General features: G+C 47.4%; 1 protein-coding gene across 1 annotated transcript in view; it reads left to right on the top strand.

Annotated features, from left to right (window-relative positions):
* ABCC8 (ATP binding cassette subfamily C member 8) overlaps positions 1 to 21,142 on the top strand; it is a 1,237,886-nt gene that overhangs the window by 1,009,023 nt on the left and 207,721 nt on the right. Inside the window, exon 29 of the mRNA XM_086954145.1 lies at positions 20,512 to 20,604. Coding sequence (XP_086810271.1) covers positions 20,512 to 20,604 — 93 coding nt within the window. The remainder of the gene's footprint in view (positions 1 to 20,511; positions 20,605 to 21,142) is intronic.

The following is a 21,142-nucleotide window of genomic DNA, read 5'->3' as shown; positions in this document are numbered from 1 at the left end:
CCTTTGAGTTGATGAGGGGCAGGGTTCGTAGTACCAAGTTAACTCCTTCCTGGCTTAAGAAAATGGTCCTTAATTCTGATTCAGCCAGTTCTGTAGATACTTCTTCTTTGGGTTCTTCTGAACGTGGTACAGTTGCAGAAGTGATAAAGAGTGTTTCTTCTAGGTTTTCAAAGGGTGACCTTGTAAAGGTGAAGTCTGGTAGAGTTTCTGGTGGGTTGTCAAAATTTAGGGGGCCTTTTACTGTAAGGAAGGCTTTTCCTAACTATGTCTTTCTTTCAAATGGAGAGAAGTGGAACTTGAGACGCGTGGCTTTTTACCAAAAAGGGCAGTTCTTGTATTGTTCCTTTGGCCACTCGTTCTGTTTCTGGGGAGGGTCAAATTGACTGTAGTGATGGTTGTAATGGGGACATGTTCATTCCTTCTCATGTTCCTAGCACCTCAAGTTCTGTGCCTTTTCCGGGGAGAGGTGATGGTGGGGGAGATGCTCCTGATTCCCAACTCTGCAGTGGTTGATCTAACCAAACTTCTGTTCCTCCTTGTGCTGTTGCTTCCCAGGTCACTTCCAGGCTTCAAGGGTACCGCAGACCACCGTTATATTTAAATGATTACTGTTGCAATTAATGTGGAGTGCTATGTGGGTTTTTTTTGCCTTAAGGTGAGGAGATGTGTTATGTTGACTTGTTTTGTTTTATCATGCTTTTCTCTATTATGACTTGTTATGTTTCTTGCTTGTCTTTGTTTTGCTATCTTCTTTCTCTGCTTCTTTTGTTTGGTTAATATTTTGTTTTGTTTTCCAATGAGAGGAGATGTGTTATAGATTATTCCTACCTTTGTTTCCATGCTTTCTTTTGCTTTAGCCCTATGTCATTTGTTCTAGAATGTAAGTGGCCCTGACTCATCCTAAGGTTCTGGGGTGAGACAGTTTGTGCCTGGCCAGCTAGCGTTGAAGATACTTTCTGTTATGCTCCATCAATAAACCTGCTGTTACTCACCAGAAGCCTCCGAGTCACTTACTACACTGTGCTGTAACCGGATACGGAAAGAGCAAGCACACAGACAGCCCTCCTTATTTGGTGGCGTGAGGAAGGGGTGGAAAGATTTCCCTAGCGTTGTAGCAACTGAAGGTGGAATAGTCTATTTTACCACTCTGCTTTCCCTACTGTTGCACAGTCTTGGGTGGGAATAGTAAAATTATTATTCCTATAACTTTATCGTTTTGTTAATAATGTTTAAATATATATTATTATCATGTGTTTGAGTCATAAATTGTACATTTTTGTATATAGAAATGTTTATAAATTGTGAAATATTTTAGTTGAACATATTTTTTTCTTTTGTTTACTTCTTTTATGTATAATTAAATTGGCAAGTTTTTTTGCTGGTTATTTGCTAATGGTTTTATCTTTTTGTTTTTATATATATGTATGTATATTGTTATATACATACTTGACATGATGTCAAATTAAAAAACAAATTAAAAGCATAATCTAAATTAAAATAGTTTCAATAATAGTTTTACATTATATATGTGTACATAAACATACATGCATATATATGTGTGTGTGTTTGTTTACATAAGTACATATTTATATATAGTTTAAAATATTATTTAAACATATTTAATTTGAATTATTTAAATGGTACATGGAAAGATATTTATCATTTACTATTTTTAAATATATATATATATATATATATATATATATATATATATATATATATATATATATATATATGTTAAAAAACAATATTTTTTATATATTTATTCAATATTAGTGTTAAAAGATATTTTTTCTCAATATTATTGTACTTTCTTTTAAAACTATAGGGCAACAATATTTTTAAGATCGAGATTTAGAAATCTATACTTATGTAGGTCGATATTTGTTGTTTAGGTATTATGTGATAGATACTTGTTGGACCGACACTAGCCATCCCAGCTGGTTGCCCCACCTTCAAGACCTGCTTGATTACCTATAAGATATTAACAGTTGTTTTTACCTTTAAGATATCAACAATGAGCAAAGTTTAATTTTCGATTTCGAGAATGCATTCTATCCACAAGCTTGAATGTGCTCATTGCATACATCAGCAATTGTGCCTTCTTTATCAGTACAGCTTTCTGAACAGTTAGGGGTCTATTAGGGTGGCGGTCGGAAAATCACCCGACCGCCATGGTAGCGGGAAAAGACCAACCCCTAGGACCGCGGCATAACCGCTGGTCCAATTAGTATGCTCCACAGTCGAAATCTGACCGCGGCGGTATGACCGCAGCCTTTAACATTGCTGCGGTTGCTGCTGCCAGCAGCACCGCCGCGATGTCAGAAGGAGCATGCCCTGCACATCCCTGCACTACGTGGCAGGCACTGCACAGTGCCTGCCACTAGGTACAGGGACATGTAGGGGGGTACCATGGCACCCACACCCCGCCCACACATTAGGGGCCCGCAATGGGCCCCAGGAGACATTCTCCACATGCCTTTCCATGGCGGTTCCACCACAGAAGAAAGGCTGGCTACCCCCGGCATCATAATCATGCCGGCGGAGCCTGGCCCTGCACGGCCTCATTTTAGCAGTCCAGCTCCGCCCGCCAGGCAATTTCTCACTGCCGCGGTCATCATCGCCATGCAAATGTGACTTGCTGGATGGCCATCCATCCGCCATCCTAATAGACCCCTAAATGTGTCTGTCCATGAAGCCCATGAAGATGGTTGAAATGGCAGGTGTCTTGCTGTTTGTTTTTAGTTGGGACATGCTGGAAAATAACAAAATAAAGAACTTTTGTATTTTTTAAGTTGTGCTCTGTTGGTATTGCCACTTTAAGTCAATTAAATTGATCTGATGCTACCATCACTGTGACTCTGCTAAATCAAAAGGTATGGACACTGTGCTGGAATAGAAAATATTGGGGGAGGGGAGCATTTTCTGTGTGCTACTTTAAAATTAATTTCTAGAAGCCTAGTGTTTCATGGAATCAAGAAGCTTCGGCACTACAGCTGGAGATTTCAGAAAAAGAGCAATAATGCAATTTATTAATAAATAAAACAAAAAAGCACAAAGACAAGGTGTCAGCATTATAAGGAGATTTGAAAAATGTGCACTAAAATAAACTCTGCACAACATCAGCACACAATATGGCACCAACCATATTTGTCTGTCATAGTGAAGCTCTGTGCTGCACATTCCAAACCTCACACAACCATCCTTCTCAGAGGCATCAGACCTTTCTTACCACACCCTCAAGAGTGCAACAAGGCCCAAAGACACATATCCTCATTTGATACTGTCTTAACTTCATGTCCCTGGCATTGCACATCTATTCCATATTGTGGCAAAATAACTTGCTTATCAAACGTCACCAACATCACACAAACACATCTTAAGTTAGATCTGTTCACCCCTGCAGAACTAAATAACCAGCTCATGTCCTCTTACATTACCCTCCAGATTGAACTCAGGTTTTCTCTGCAACTAGCCACATGCATCCACCAAAATATGTACAACCTCTTCCAAGTACATGTGGACTTGGCCCTTTCTGCAGTCATCCCAAACATTTTGCCTTAATTCTTCTGTTTTCTGAAGCCGTTTTGGCTGATTATTAGGACTCTGTGAATATTTCGACTCATACCAAGTTTTAAATAGGTATGTGTGCCCCCTCTAAACATTGTAAAATTGGCTTACACCTGTGAGAAAGCCATCCTTTTTGCACTGATCACCCCCATTTTTTGACCGATACTGGTGGTTATCGACTTTAAATCTGCCCCGGATTTTGCTAAGCAGGTCCATGGCCAGTGCTCTGAATAAAAAGGTATATGGTAGTTAGGTGTAATTACAATTGTCATTGAAAACCTATCTGTAAGTCCCTATATGGTAGGACATGTAGGTGTAGAATCACAGCAGCTTGAGCCACTTAAGTATGTACTGCTGTGCTGCCTGCTGGCATTTTAAAAGTCAGCCCTGCTTTGTAAGCTGCTTTTAAACGCAAAGTATATAAAAATCGACTTTTGGTATAAAGGTACTTCCAAAGTATTGAATTACCTTACTTTTACATATATGTCATGTCTAAGGTATACCCTAGATGCCACAAGGATAGGGTACCATGTAAAACTAAGCAGGAACATTTTAAAATATGTTTTATATGCCTTGGTGAGGGAAAAACTAACACTTTTGTTTTCCCAATTGAAGCATTTTTAGCTCCATAGGCTAACATAAGAATACTGTAATACAGTGTAACTACTGATAGAAGTGAGCTAAATAATATTTCAAGTACTTACAAGATTGGTAATGATAAATCAAACAACTTGCTGCTTTGATTTTATTATAACTTATACAGAAGAGAAGTTATAGAACTTACTTTTCTGTAAGCCAAAACCCAGCCTTTTAGCATCCTCTCCAGATTGGCCAATCTTAACAGGCTTAGCCAAACTGTTTTGGTGAGGTGATGAGTGGCCTGCATAGAGGCAGAGGTTATTTTATGGTGAAGCTTTGCAGCTGCAGATTACAGGCCAGGAATGGTACTGGGTCAATCAAATTGGGCTTCAAAGAGCGCAGAACAGTAAGGAATGCCAGCCAGCCCAACCCCTTCATCCCCTTTGTCCTTTACCCCCCAGTCATATGGGACCTCCAGAAGTGGAATTTGCAGATGGTCTGGAAAGGGAGTGTTAAGGGAAATGAGCCACACCAGTGGGTTGGCATAGATAGGTCTTACTTCCAAGGAGATAAAATCGCCATCTTGAATTTTAATGTACAGTGCTTTGTGGAACAAGAATATGCCACACTTCGGAGGAAGCTGCCATGCATTTTGGTGGTACCCTGCGTCCCGCTGGCCAGCGGTGCCCCCTTCTTGTCACCCCAGAACATTAAATAAATACTTGAGAGCTACATAGCAACTCAGATCTGCTGCAACAGTCTACAAGATGTAGAAGGGCTGGCCTGTTGGAACCCTGAACTGCACAAATAGGAATGCACTCTGAATGACTGGGCCTACTGCAATCTAAGGAACTACAGCCCTAAAGTAAAGTCAAAATCAGAAGAAATGAACTCCCCGAAAGCAATAGGTTAGAAGAGCTTCACCTGCATCATCTCAAGCAAGAAGAACCCATCCTCACACATGCCTACATATCTCTCCACACCACAGGACCAGCATATCTGTACCACTGCCTCTCATTCCATATACCCACCAGAAAACTTTGCTCCACCCAACTAGCCCTGGCCACCGTCACACAGATTCACAAGTCCAGAACCGAAGGAGGATCCTGCTCTTACTTCCCTGCCAAGATCAGGAACACCCTGCCCCTCCACCTCAGGCATGCCCCGTCGCTGACTCAATTCAGGAAGGATCTCAAGACTTGGCTCTTCGACTGAACCTCCATGCCCAGGCAAATCACCAGCCCCTCCAGAGTGCCTTAAGACCCTCACCGGTGAGCAGCAATGCTTCACAAACTCCTGATTGATTGATTAATTGAGCTGACAGCCTTCAGCTCGACATTAAAGGATTTGGCGAGGTGCATTGTGAGAACTGTCCCAACTTCAGAGGAGCAACTCAAAAACTCTGGAACCTTGTATTTTTGTGGTCACTTTAAACCCCCATAAGGAATTTTCTGGAAGACTGCTGCCTATATACTGCTAAGAATTCGGAGGTGCTCCTCTTTGGGCTCTGCCCTAGTAAAGCTACACTAAGTCCCCATGGAGGACAGAGTGGCTTTTAAAGCCTTACGTTTCTGTCATAGAATTCTAAATGGCATAGGCCAGCGGTACCTGTTTCCTTTGATTAAACCTGACAAGGCCTGGAAGGAATCTTAGATCAGCAGGCACAGCGAAATTGATGATTCCTAATGTGTACAGAGCTTGCAATCCCCTCTTCGATAACATCCTTAACGATGATGCAGGATGTTGCATTGCAGCCGCGCAGCTCCCAGGCAATTGGTGTGAGATTTTTTTGCATGTTGTTCTCACTTTATTACTGTTTGAAGTGTGACATCAATCCTTTACACATTACCTCTACATTAAGCCTGACTCGTTTGTGCCAAGCAATCAGAGGGTTAAGCACAGGTTAATTTGGGGTTTGCTTGTTTCTGCACCCTGACATTAACTGTGGTTGCTGCTTGAGTAGGGTTTCACCCCCCCTCTCAACCAGTATTTTTCAACAGTACATATTGTTATGTAACATTTTTTGCAGTTTGATACAGATGCTGGTGATGCCCAGAATGGAGCAATGTGATTTTAACAGTCTTCCAAAAACCAATCAGGGACTGTTTAAAAGGGTTGTACACCTCAGTTAATTTCCATCACCTTGTTCTTCAGTCAAACGATGCCAGGCTAATTAATAAGGTCATGTAATAAACCAAAATCCTGACATGGAGCTGCCACCACGGTCAGATTTTCTTATAGGGCAATCAGGCAGTGCTTGATGGCCTTCTCCGTGTGTGCCCTGTTTATTTAGCAGCATGTGGGCCTGTGTAAAAGGCACATGGGATTTGTTTTGTTTATTTCTTACTACAAGCTTAGCTTGCAACAAATGCATGCAATCTCCCATATCTTGCAAAATATCCATACAGCATGTCTTTACAAGTTCACAACTGATCTGATTTGGAAATATGGGCCAATTTCTTAGCTATCTGGTTCGCTAATAGGGGTCGCTTTTTTTATGCCACTCAGGCCTTTTTTTAGTCTCGGTTCAACCCTGGTTGTCAACATTGAGCCTCTAGATGCCAAACTTAGGGGCATATTATCAAGAAAGGCGTTAAAAATTATCGCTGGTTTAGCGGCAGAAAATTGTAGCTAAAGCAGCGATAATGGGCTTGATAATATGCCCTTGAGAATTCCAATAGAAGTCCATGTTCTGGTGTGAACATGGGCTTCTATTGGACTTTTCCAGCGCATATAATCAAGTCCATTATCGCCGATTTAGCGGCAGTTTTCTGGACCATGCCCAGAGTTACCTGCCTTTTATTCACTCCCCTCCCCTGGCCTGGCGTATGCCGGGCAGCTCATTCCACTCACGCTAATGGGGGGAACATAGCAAGCTACTTTTTCTTGATCCCCCCCACTGGCTGGGGTGACATGGTTGCGTCCACTGTCCACTGCACTCCATACACCAGCGGGGTCTGTCAATATGGATATGTGTGTGGTCTGCATACTGTAGTCTGTCCAGCACAGCCAAGCCACACTTGGCATTGTATAAATTCATATTCAACGGTCACTTGCCTCCTTCACTCATGTCTGATCCCCACCTCTTCCCACATCCTGCTATTGTGTGGCTGAGGTGACATGCCATTGATGGCTAATGTACATGGCTGGTCGAGGTCCCCACAGTAAGTTGTGCTGTTGTGTCTGGTGGGTGTGCATGTTGTATGTGAGCTTGTGACGTGTGCATCCCCAGAGTTGCGAGTTGCATGATTGTGGCTTTGAGGTGTGTGATGTGTTCATTTGGTATTGGCCAACGAGCAGTGCATTTCCGTGGGTGCTATCCTGGTAGCGCAGGTTGATAATTGGTCAGAAGACGTAGGAATCATGCACACTGCCTGGAGTGTTGGTGGCGACGTTGGCGGGGATTCCGCTGTGGTCCAATATTGCCTGAATGTTGGTGGGATACGTGCGCTTTCTGTTGCGCTTATTGTGTGCAGTGTTGCCAGGGGGCACAAGTAAGACATGTGTGCAGTCAATTGCTTGGTCTCCGGCTGTTCCTGCGCCGTTTGTGGAAAGTATAGATAGTGGTGTACCAAGCTAATGGTCTCATCCATGACCGTTGTCAGGGACTTGGATTGGGCTGGCTGTGTGACTCCGACTCGTACGGATGTTGGTTGGAGGGCACCAGTAACGAACAGGTGCATCACGGCCAGCAGCTTGGTCTGAGGTGGGTTGTTGGTTGTCCGCTGTGTTGGTACCGTCAGCCTGTGTACAATGGTGGTCAGGATGCGGAGGAGGGTTGTACATTTGAGCCTGTAGTGGGCAATGACATTCTCTGGTGTTGAGTCTGTCAGGTTGGTGCATTTTCGGAAGGTTTCTGACTTTGTCTGCGCTGCTTCTGAGTTGGTCTGAGGGGGTTGGCGATGAGGGTCTGGGGAGGTGAGGGATGGTCCTGAGGTTGGTGGCGGTGGGTGTTGTGACCCTCTTGGGTGTCCGGCCCGCATGTTTAGTGGCTCAATGGCATCTGCTGTTCTTCAGGCGTGGCTCTGGACTGGCCTCCCTTTTGTGTTGCAGGCTGTGGTCCAACTTTACATCAGGTCAGAGCAGGTGTTAGTTTTCTGCCGCTAACGCGCCTTATCGCCTGTTTTGGGATCTTTTTTTTTTTTTTTTTAAATATATTTTTATTGCAGGAATTAGCCAAAGTTACATGACAGATCAGCGAAATAGTTGTAGTGAAAAATAAAAACAACCGATCCCCCGTGAAGAAACACCTTGTATACACAGCCATTCAGCCCACAACCCGAGGGTCGGGCGGCGTCTACTATACAGTTGCATATGGGGATCCGGCATACTGCTGAGGTTGATCTGGATAAACGGGCGATCTTCATCTGCTTTTCTAAATCATCCTAAAAGAAAAACTCCCCAACACCCACTCAACCCAACCCCTCCCCCCACCCAGCCCCGCCATCCGCTTGGTGTATGTGAAAAAGAGCTTGTGGGAAGAAAGCGTAATGAATTGCGTAGAGACCATGTTATGGGGACCTAACGGGACTCAGGTTGTGCTGCGTCATCACTCTCGGAATCGCTGGAAGTGCTATAATCTCGCAGGGCCTGCACTAATGTCTCCCATTCCAATGCAGCTTCTAGCGCCCTCTCATTCTGCTGTCGCCCCACCAGCTGGTATCTCAGGGTGCTCTCCCCCGTGGCCCACTTCAGGAGTTCGCTGTGCCATTTAGCTCCCGTTGGACCAGCTCTTGCCTTCCAATGCCTGGTTATCTCCCTTTTTGCGAGGATAAGCCCTAGGTCAATAAATTTACTACAGATTTTGTTTTTAGGGGTATGAGGGAACCAGTGTAGGATCCCCACCGCTGCATCGAAAGTCAAGGCTCTCCCAGTGACCCCATTGAGGGTGTCCTCTATCAGGAGCCAGTAGGAGGACAACGCTGGGCAGGACCACAGCATGTGTATGATGTCCGCCGCGGGTGTTCGGCATCTGGGACAGGCCGCCGTGTCCGTGGCGAAGTATTGTTGGATTTTCGCCGGAGTCAGGTAGGCCCTATGAAGTACATAAAAATGAACCAATTGAAACCGGGCGTGGCGTGTGCCCTTCCAGGCTCGACGCATCAGCTGCGCCCACGTCGTTTCCGGTATATCTTTCCCTATGTCAGTTTCCCAGCGGTTACGCAGTACGGCAAGTGGGGGTAAACCCTCATTAATTAATCTATTATATAAACACGTGACTGCCTTGACCGTCCCCGCGGACATCATAACATATTGGCACACCGGTGATGTTGGTGGCTCCTCCATACCCCTCTTCCAGTGCATCTGAATTGCCCTAATTATAGCTGTATGAAGTAGGAAGTCGCCTCGGGGAATGTCAAATCGGTCCAGAATCTCCTGGAAGGGCAACAACACCCCATCTTCATAAAGATCTCCCACTAACTGCAACCCTGCATCTTCCCAATGCCTTAAGCGCGACCAGTCACCACCGTGTGGCAAGGCCGTTAACATCCCCAATGGAATCTCCGGAGCATATGGGAGTTTCAGCTCCCCCCGGGCGTGGGCGCGATTCCAGCACAGCCGTATAGTCCGTTCCTCGAGCGTAAGGTCTTGCAGAGCTAAGCGCTGGCGCAATGCAACATAGGAAATAACGTGTCTGAGCATTCCCCTGCCTCTCCCTTCCTCCGGGCCTCGGAACTCTCTCGCTACTTCCTGGGTGAAGGTTTGCAGTTGGGCCGCTAAATAGTATTTTTCAAAATCTGGCACCGCTAGGCCGCCCTCCGATTTTGGTCTCATCAGGGTCTTGAGTGCCACCCTTCGGCGGCCCGACCCCCAGAGGAACCCCACCACCATGGATCTCAAGAGCCGGAAGGTGGCCGGCGGAACCCAAATCGGGAGCGCTCTAAAATAATATATTAGCCGGGGTAGTGCCACCATTTTCAACAGTGCTATCCGCCCAGCTACCGAAAGCGGCAGGGTGGCCCAGAAATCCATGCTGCCTCGCAGTGCACGAATACAGCGGGCTATATTGCCGTCCAGAAGATCAGCGGTGTCATGGTATACATATACCCCCAGGTATTTGAGGCAGCTAGGTTTCCATCTGATCTCTCTAGTGGTGTCGGGTCTAGGCTCTCCCTTCCGAACCGGAAATAGGCAAGTCTTGGCCCAATTCACCTTGAGGCCCGAGATCTCTCCGAAGGTCGTGAGAGCCTCCTCGGCCCCATCCAGAGCGTCACCCGAATCCTCAAGAAAGAGCAGCAGGTCATCGGCATACAGAGAGATGTATTGCTGTCCAGTTAAGGTTCGTAATCCGCCGAAATAAGTTCCGGTCCGGACCGATAACGCTAGCGGTTCCACCGCGAGCACGAAGAGCAGGGGGGATAACGAGCAACCCTGTCTCGTGCCTCGCTCCACTGGGTATTGTTGAGAGACCAGCGGGCCCGCCCTCACCCTGGCCGACGCCGAGGCATAAAGTACCATGGTCCATCTGACAAATCCCTCTCCCAGACCGAACCGCAGTAGTACTCTACGCAAATATTCCCATTCTAGGCTGTCGAAGGCTTTTTCCAAATCAACCGAAAGGACCAAGGGGCAAAAGACCTCCGTATGTGGTTCCTTCAGCAGACCGAATAAGCGACGAATATTCATGGTGGTATTGCATTTAGGGATAAATCCTGCCTGGTCCTCATGCACCAAGGAGCGCATGTGCCCCAGCAGCCTCGATGCCAATATGCTGCTCAGGATCTTATAATCTACCGTTAGCATTGATAACGGTCGATAGGACGCCGGGTCACCGGACTCCCTACCAGGTTTGAGGAGGGGGACTACCAAGGCTTCGCACATCGAGCCGGGGAGGCGCCCCAAACGTTTCGCTTCCTTGTAGACTATTAATAGTCGGGGTGCCAATAGATCTACGTAGGTGGAATAAAATTTGACCGGGAGCCCATCGAGGCCCGGGGTCTTGTTTCTCGCCATCCCTTTTATGGCGCTATGGATTTCCCCAAGTTCAATATCAGTGCCCAGGGCCTTCGCCATGTCAGGTTCCAATGCGGGAATCTCTAAGGATTGTAAATAATCGTCGATCAGGGTAGGATCACAGGTCAGCCTACTACGGTACAGCCGTTCATAGTAGCGCAAGTAGCAATCGAGTATCTCCGGTTGGGTATGCACCTCAAGTCCCTCTGCGGTGCGCATGGACACCGTCGGGGAAGTCCGGCGCGTGGGATTGGCCAACCAAGCTAAGAGCGCGCCCGACTTGTCTCCTTCGGTGAGCGATCTGGTAACATAGGCCTTATAATCGAAACATCGCAATCGTTCGACCTCAGCCGCCACTGCCTCTCTCGCCGCAGCAGTACGTTCGTGAAGTTCTGGGTGGCCAGGGCGGCGAAGCTCCATCTCGCGGAGCTTCCGGTCTGCATTGGCCAGGTCATCAAGGATGACACGACGCATTCCCACTTTCTTGGATATACAGTAGCCCCTGATCACCACCTTCAAAGCGTCCCACTCCGAGGCCCTCGACCCAGCAGTGCCCCCATTAGTTACGAAGTAATCAGTTATTTTATCCTCTAGGTCCGCCTTGAAGACTATATCTTCTAATATCTTGGGGCATAGCTTCCAAGTAGGTACGCTGGGGACCCCGGGAAACCAACTGAAATCCGCTAATAGGGGGTTGTGATCCGAGATGGTCCTAGTCAAATATTCGGATCGCACGGTCGCGGACACCAATTCCGCCGACCCCAGAAACCCATCCAGTTTTACATGTAATTCGTGCATGCCAGAGAAGTACGAATAATCTCTAGTATAGAGGTGCTGTGCACGCCAAATGTCTGTCAGCCCCCATTGAGCCTGCCATTCCTTCCTGCCTTTAGCTACTCGTCGGACCGGGGAGTCCGGAAGGGGGGGTGTGAACGATCGATGTCGACATCCACCACCGAATTAAAATCTCCTCCCAGCAGGAGGGTCCCCGACAGGAAATGGGCCAAGGAGCCCGACAGCCCGGACAGGAAGGTGAGCTGGTCCACGTTAGGCGCATAAATGCAACAAATATTCAATGCCCTACCCCCTAATGTGCCAGAAATGGCCATGTAGATACCCTCGGGATCCACCACAGATTTGGAAACCTGCAGGGGTGTCCCAGCTCTTACCCAGATCAACACCCCTCTCGCATAAGCTGAATATGTGGTGTAGTAAACCTGCCCTCTCCATCTACGCTGAAGCGCCTCCCCTTCCGCCTTAGTAAGGTGTGTCTCCTGCAGCAACGCTATTTGCACCCCTCTACGCACTAGATAAGCGTGAATTTTGTGCCGTCTGGACATAGTGTGAAGGCCCCGCACATTCCAAGTGACGCATTTTACATTAGTGATCTCAGCCATTGTCCCATATTGTTGCGTCCAGCTTCCCCCAACAACGCTCAGTCAAAATACGTTCAGTATTCGATTCAACACCAATGGCGGCCATCCCCCCAGCAACAACAAAACTTCCCCTCGAAACAAACCCCCTCCCACCCACCCCAGAATAGGACCCAAATAGCACCATCCAGTTCCCATCCAAACTGCACCCTCAGTAAACTCCCTTCCCCCAACTAATCCTACGGTAGCCACCGCAGGTATGCCTTAAGGGAAGAGTGCGGGCCGGGCGCCAGCAACGGGCCACCGAGTCTCGGGCTACCGAGACTAGACCGAGCACCAAATCATAAGTATCAGGCAGGGCAAGCCCCCCAACCCAATCGGTGATTCACGGTCCAGCATCAACTCCTACCACCTCCACACCTCCTGCGACATTCCCCCACCCAAATGGAATCAGCTCACCCGAGTTCATCCCTGCCCATCCAGCATGCCCTCAGCCGAGTCCGGTGTAACCACTGGTAAATTAGCACTGTCAGTCTCTGAGTCCTCAGTGTCCAAGTGGGCCCCCTCTCCGCCAGGTTCCGATTCTTCGACGATGGGACCGCCCTGGGCGCCAGACAAGTTGGACACCATCTCCAACACTCCCCGTCGCTCGGCCAGAGTCTCTACCGTCGAGGGCTTGCCCGGTTTACCGCGGCGGCTCCGAAGTCTTTTGGATCGCCGTTGCTGTCCGGGCTCCGACGTCGCCTGGAAGGAGGAACCGAAGCCATCTTTGCCAGCCCTGTACAGTTCAAGCCAAGCACAAACGTCCTCCGGGGTTTCAAAAAATTGGGTCGTATCATCAAGGATGGCGCGGAGCCTCGCTGGAAAGAGGAGAGAGTATTGTATACCCTCGCTACACAACTCACGTTTGACCGCTAGGAAGGAGGTTCGTTTACGTTGAGTTTCATAGGTATAGTCCGGGAAAATGTTCACTTGGCTGTTCTCCACCTGGTACGGGCCATTGTGTCTGGCGGCATTGAGGAGCAGATCCCTGTCACGGAAATGCAATAAACGTGCCACCACCGGGCGCGGGGAGCGGCCTTGTTGAGGCGGTCTGGCCGGCACCCTGTGTGCACGCTCCAGGGTATAGAAGGAGGACAGACCCTCCGGCGCCACCACAGTTCGGAGCCAAGATTCCAAATAGGCCACCATGTCTCCATTCTCGATTTTTTCCGGTAGGCCCACTACGCGAATATTGTTCCTCCTGTTATGCGCTTCAGCGTCCTCCGCCCGTCTTTCCAAGTCACCGATCCGGGTCAGGGCATCCTTCATCGCAGCAGCCAGAGTCTTTTGGGCCGGCTCCAGGACCTTCACCGGGCTCTCTACCTCTTTGACTCTGTCCGAGAGCTTACCATGGTCCACCCTGAGGAGGCCCAGACTTGTCGCAACCTGGGCGATGGCTTGTTGTAGGGCCGATCGCGTATCTGCGATCGCCTCCAGGATCCTATCGAACTATTGCTGTAGGGGAGGACTCTCCGGGTCATGTCGATCGTCCTTATCCGGCGCCTCCATGTCCGAGGCGGCTGGGGTGGTCCCTTTAGGTCTCCTTGGCTTCCCCATGTCGGACGCACCCTGCAGTGGGAAGCTCGGCAGGCGATCCACCAAATATGGGCGTCGGCTATTGCTCGCCCGGTGAGCGGCCGCGGTGGAGAGGGCCTTCAAACGTCCCCGATGCAGTGGCGCAGAGTTCTGCCACTACGCCGATCTCTCGGGATGAACCACCGCCGAGTCCCCGGAGGCCACCAGGGGGGAAGTGAGGGCGACCACTGCCAATCGACGTGGGCCCGCCGGTCCAAGCGAATTGTGGTCACCAATACAGCCGGGTCTTCCGCTGGGCCACGGTGTAGTGTCGCCTATTAAGTTCCTTGGGGCCAGGTGATTACAGGATCTCAGCGGAGTATGGCTGATCGTCTCGGGTGGCTCCGCTCTCCTGGCCAAGACCTCCGGCCGCCGGGGACCATCCGGCGCCAAAACACCGACTATGAATCCTCCAGGGATGTCTATGGTGTCCGGACACTCCCAGGTCGTCGGATGGATAGTCGTCTCTCCGAGAGATGAGGTGTAGAGAAGGCACACGTGAAGTTGGCAGGCTCTGCCGGGCCGAGGGTCTCGGCAAGTCTATCGAGAAGGCCCGGGCGCCATCTTGAGCTCCGCTCCACTCCCTCCGCAACTTCGCTTTTCGACCAGAACCGGCGATTGTCGGGGTCACTCAGGTGCCTCACCAAGTCGGCCTCAACTCGATCTCCGATTTGTGGGGATCGGGGCGCCCCAAAACCCTCGGAATTCAGGATAAATGTGGGCTCAGTTTCGGAGCCGAGCTCTCAGGCGACCATCGCCATCGGCGTCCAAGCCACGCCCCCGCCTGTTTTGGGATCTTATTGCCAATCTGGCTGGTCGTTGAGAATGTTGCGGAGTGGTGTTGTCACTACTTTTGGTGACTTTAACGCCAACTCTGCATCTCATTAGCGGTAGTTGAGGGAGTCATCTGTGGCAATGTTTTTGCGGCTGCTAACACAGGTAAACTGGTGCTATGGGCTGTTAGCACCAGCTTGTGAATGGGGTGATGAATTTATCCCGACTTTGGCAGAGATATAGTGCTGTTAACTCAGCGATAGCTCCTTGAGAATATGCCCCCCTGACTCCTCTTTGGCAGTTCCCAGTCCACTTCACTTAAACTCCACCCCTTTCACATTTGCTGTGCTCTTAAGCATCCTTCTTCTTATGCTCCCTGTCCCTTGGCAGCCTTCATTACGGTGCCTTGAACTCTAAATCCCCCAGTAGTAGACAAGCACATGAGAGACATGGAGCATGCATAGTCCGCTGCTTGCTGGCAGACATTGGCATATACTGAATTTCAGGTTTATGGAGCCTTTTCCAAATTCTGGGGCAGTGTTTGTTCAAAGCAAGACAGTGCCTGCTGAAGATAAAGCAGGGCCCGTTTCAAGTCTACTCTGGACATACGCGGGCGTGTGCCCGCAAACACACACACTCTCTAGAGTCCAGTCGTGGATTTGTATTTTGCGAATACTGATATCATAGTGCAAGCAGATGACAAACCTTGACAAGTTTCCTGAATTAGGTGGCATAGGCTGGTGAACCTTGTGATAATACACAATTTACAATTTCAGGAGCTAGGGGTGAATAATACAACTTTGGAAATTCAGTTAACACTCACCACAATCTGTGTTTATCAGTCACTGTCCTTCTGCTTAGAGTGCACAGGTCAAATTATAACATAAGCCAATTTAAAGTCTTTCCTGAATCAGTTCTTGAATCAGTTTTGTACCATAACTGAAGTCTGTTCCAGACAAAAAGTTAGCTGTGTTTTAATTATTTATTTATTTATTTAATAAATGTGTAATGCGCAACAGCTACCAAAAGAGGGTTCCCGGCTCAGAAGCAGATACGAGACAGAGATGAAAAAAAAGGCTAGTAGGTTATTTGTTAAAAAGCCATGCCTTCAAGGATTTGCGAAATTGGACGTAGTCAGTTTCATTACGAAGAGTTGTAGGCAGAGCTTTCCACAGTGAGGGGCCCAGATATGAATAGAACCTTCCGACCACCTGAGATAGTTTGATTTTGGAAGTGGAAATTTCCCCTGGGTGGAGGAGCAGAGGTTACGAGAGGGAAAGTAAGGAGAGACTAAAGATTGAAGATATTGCGGGGCATTTCCTATTTTGATTTTATGCATATAGCTCATGGCTTTGAACTTGACTCAGTTCTCCAAACTGAGCCAGTGCAAGTTTCGTAGATGACCGGAAATGGAGTTAGCTCTCGGGACCTGGCACAGAAGCCTAGCTGCAGAGTTTTGCACCATCTGTAGCCTGCAGGTTACCTCCTTGTTTGAGCCCAAGTAAAGAACGTTTCGGTAGTCCATCCTTGACATAATCAATGCATTGACCTCGGTTTTCTGGTTGGACTCTGGTAACATCCAACTAACTTTTTTTAGCCACTTTAGTATGGTAAAGCTTGTAGCTCCTACTTTAACTGCTTGGGAGTGCATATTGAGCGAGTCATCAATAGTGATGCCCAGATTTCAAGTTTGGCGGAAGGTGTGGGAAGAGCGCCCATTTCGCAAGGCCAGTGTTGAGGGCCCCAGAGTTCCTTGTTTTTCTCAAATACAAGGACCTCGGTTTTTTCCCCATTTAGTTTGAAGTAGTTTAGTTGCATCCATGATGCTATTTTGTTCAGACCCAACTGAAGGGGGGAAGGACCACCAGTGCTCTTTATGGAGAGAGAAAAAATGATATGGGAATCATCAGCATAGGCAAATAAGGACAGCTCTGACTCCTTTACCACATCCGCTAAGGGTCTTACATATAAATTAAAAAGTAGAGGGCTGAGGATGGAGCCTTGTGGCACCCCATGGGTGAAGAAGTGAATTCATGAGCTGGCTATGGGGGAGAAAACTTGGAATGTGCTGTTAGTAAGGAATGAGGTGCGCCAATTCAGAGCTGAGCCGCGAATACCCAACGAACTAAGAGTTTTGATTAAGACGGCGTGAGACACCATGTTGAATGCAGCGCTCAGATCCAACAAAATGAGGGCCACGGTGTCTCCTGTGTCCAGATGACGGCGCGGTCTTTCTGGTACCCCTAAAAGGGTGGTTTTGGTGGAGAGACCAGCTCTAAAAGCTGACTGGCAGGGATGGAGGAGCCTTTGGGTTTACACAAACTGAGATAGCTGTGTATGGACGTGCTTCTCCAAAATTTTTGAAAAGGCCGGTAGTAAGGAGGTCGGTCGATAGCGGGTAAGTCGGGTCGGCATTGGTCTTTTTGAGGAGAGGGAGTATCATGGCATGTTTCCAGTCAGATGGAATAGTCGCTTCCTGCAAGGAGGCAATTAGTAGGGCCATGATCACGTTCAGCGATGGCGGCTCCAGCTGTCGAAGCACAGAAATCGGCAGAGGATCCTTGGGTGATCCTGATTTGATATTGTTTACGAGCTTTATTAGAGTGGCTAGGTTTAACAGGGACCATGTATCCAAGTAGTTGTCAGGGATGCTGGGTGACTCAATTTGGTTAGGAAACATGTCTGCTGGGAATGATGTGGGCAATGCAGGTGGTGGGCAGAGGTTCTCGTCTTGAGCAAGCACTATGTCCTGATATATTTTATTCACTTTTTGGACAAAGAAGGAGGCCAAAGCCTCACATTTCTGTTTGTTGAGTGCTGGGAGCCTAGATTGGGTTTTGGAGCCAGCGAGCTCCTTGACCATATTAAAGAGTGTTTTGGAGCAGTTGAGGGCATCAGAGATGGTGGTGGAGACATAGCCTGCTCAGGCGGTTCTGCAAAGATTATGATATGTTTTTAAGGTTGTTTTGTATCTGATTTTGGATTAAGGAGCTGGGGGCCGGTGATTGTGAGCTCTTTTTTTTTAAAGAGGCAGGCAGGCGTCAATGGCAGTACGGAGCCATTTCTGAACTGAGGCTGAAAATGAATTCACCAATTGTTTGGAGAATGGCATGTGAGAGTTTAAAATTGTGTTTAAGGCAGTGATATCTAGATTTTTCCAGTTCCTGGTTTGAGTTCCTAGGTCGCAGTTCGGTGCAAAATGCGCAGGGAGTGTCAGGTGGAAACTTGTGAGAAAGTGATCCTACCAGCATATAGGAAGTGCCGGGGAGCATTGAATCTCAGCGAGGTTGGAAAAGATGGGGTCCAGCAAATGGCCCGCCTCATGTGTGGGCCCGGAGTTCATTAGATTGACATTAAAGGAGGCCAAATCAGAAATCAGATTAGTGCTATCTTTGCATCTGGGTCTCCAACGAGTAGCTCGGGAGCTACTGGTAGCTCAACAGTACCTTCAAAATAGCTCTCAGAGTTGAAGCCAAGCCCAGTATCAAATTCAGAGAGTAGGCAATTAAAGAAGGCATCACTGCTGATTTCAAGATCCTGTATGTATGACTCATTCAGCATTCCATCCGTCGTTTGTTTGCGTAGCACTTTTCACTCTAAGTGGGATGGTTATGCCCAGACGTGGGTTCCTTGCTCACTGTGCTACTGGATTCAAGCTAGCCTGGCTGATGAAGGGTGACAAGACTGATTTGCATATGGCTGGGTCTAAACTGGGGTGGCATGGTGAGCAAAAGAATGATGGATTTAACCCAGATCTCTTGACTGGGGGTGAATATATGATTCATTCAGCATTCTGTTCACCATTTGTTTGCTTAGCACTTTTCACCCTAAGTGGGATGGGTATGCCCAGAGGTGGGTCCCTTGCACACTGTGCCACTGGAGTTAAGCTAGCCTGGCTGATGAAGGGTGACATATCCTGAAACCTCTCCCAGGATGCTTGTTTCTGGTCCAGGGAGGTCATGGCTTGGCAGTTCGGTCTGGACTGTTCCCATGAGGCACAAGGTCAAGACTGATTTGCATATGCCTGGGGCTAAACTGGGCTGGGATGGTGAGCAAAAGAACGATGGATTTAACCCAGATCTCTTGACTGAGGGGTGAATGTATGATTCATTCAGCATTCCATCCATCATTTGTCTGTGTGAGCTTCTGTGGCACAAGACTGTAATTCCTGGGTATTCAAAGTATTCTGTCCATATGAGGCATTTTTACATGGGAGTACTTGATGAAAATGAAAAGCTGATGTTTTGGGACCGTGTATTTCCTAAAATCTGAAAACTGATATTTTAAAGGCAGTTTTTGTTTTCAAAAATTGGTTTTCTTCTGTTAAATTGAGTTTGTTCACCCACAGTGGAAAGTGGTTTTTGATAGAAAGAAGTGTGCTTTCAGAAACTGATAAATAATAATTCAAGCTGAGCTGGGGAGACCTACTGCTGTATTTATATACTTTGTGCCATAGGGCATGTCTAGATTTGAATGTTACTTCGTAAGTCATCATTTTATATTGATGAATGTTTTCCTGGCATTTCTGCTGGTAACGGCACCAGGAATACTTGGATGGTAACTACTAATAATCCTGCTTAGGGTGGTCATAAAGTAGTCACTGTTTTACAGTCATAAAGTTTTCTAGAAGCTCAGGAAGACTTTCCTTGAGCAGAAGTAGCTCTCACTACAAAAAAAGTTGGAGACCCCTGCTCTAGATGAAGATTTAAGTCACCCAGTATTGAAAAATGTGCTGTTTTCATGATCAGAGGAGTTATTAGTTCAGGGACAGCAGAAGCCCAGGGACCAGAGGGTCTGGGAGGTCGATAAACATGTGTGCCGGAAAAGGTAAACTTAGGGGTAAGAGCCAACTTAAATACCGCTGCCTCACAGTTATGGAACAAGAGATGTTCGAACTTACAATGGTAATCCTTTTTAAAAATGATGGCTACACCCCCTCCGGTTTTAGTGGTGTGATCTTTCCTAACTATTGTGTAGTTAGCTGGAAGAGCGGCAGCGACATCCGGGCATTAGCTTTCATGGAGCCAAGTTTCGTTGAAAAAGATCGCATCCGGTTGTTCGTTGACTAACAGATCAAACAACTCGAATATGTGCTTAGGGAGGGGGAGGCAGTTAGTACTAATGAAGGAAAAGTACTTGTTGGGTAGAGTTGACTGGTTAATGCTAGTGGATTTTTTGACTTTCATAGTTTTGGAAATTGGTGTAACAGAGAAACCGCACTTGGAACATATTTCGTTTTTGCCATCAATGTGTAATCTCATACATTCAAGGAGCAGAGTTATATAATAGTTGCTCAGGTGAGTACCGGAGCCTAGGACCTCTCATGGGGCCCGGTGGCAAGCTTACTTGTTAATTTATTTCGGGCTGCTTTTTGATAATATGTATAATATGTTTTATCCTTGTATTAAAACAGCATGTGTCCCAGGTGGAAGATTGGTCGTAAATTGTGGTTTTCGTGTAATGACAGACTTTTGAGCTCTCATGCCTGCAGCACAGTTGGCCTGTGCATTGCATGTCAGCGACGTTACCCCGCATGCCTCCTTTGTCACCATGGTGAACGTGTGCACGTGCAACATTTAAGTACTTTTCAATTTGTCTGTAATAACTAGAAAAATAACCATTTTATGTTGTCTTCATAATGTAGGGATTTGCAACAGTTGGATGACAGCACCCAGCTTCCCCTGCTTTCTCATTTTTCAGAGACGATGGAAGGTCTAACCACTATACGAGCTTTCAGGTACTTAAATGTCTTTATTATGTTCGCATTGTTGAAGATGGTGCATTAAAAAACAATCGCCAAGTATGCTTTGCCAAGAATGTGCTTTGTTATGAGGGGTGTTTTGAGACTATTTTAAAGTGGAGCTATCTGTAATCATTAACGAGTTCCATGTGCTTAACTTAGTTTGCAAATGAACATTTAAACAGTGTACTGAGATGCTATACTGCAATCTACAAGGCCCCAAATACAAGCTGAGTGGAGCGGTATCCTTTCGTGGGAGACTGATCTTCCCAAATATAACTTGCCTGGTCTTCTGATACTCGGATTCCTCGGATGCAGGATCACTGGACCTGAAGGTTGCATGTACCGTCATTCCCAAGACCCCGAGCCCTGCCCAACCCTCTAAGGGTGTGGTACAGGGAGAGCATGGAACACTCATCTCTGCCACTACACAGCCTTCTTTGTCCCCTGCCCCTCCTCCAAGTACCTTTTCCCCACACCGGCCCTTTCTGACTCCCATTTATCATCTTCTCAGAGCAGGAGGTACATGGGGGCA

Source organism: Lissotriton vulgaris, chromosome 2_1, assembly GCF_964263255.1.
Source record: "Lissotriton vulgaris chromosome 2_1, aLisVul1.2, whole genome shotgun sequence".
Classification (NCBI taxonomy): Eukaryota; Metazoa; Chordata; class Amphibia; order Caudata; family Salamandridae; genus Lissotriton; species Lissotriton vulgaris.
This window is presented reverse-complemented; position numbering and strand designations above follow the sequence as displayed.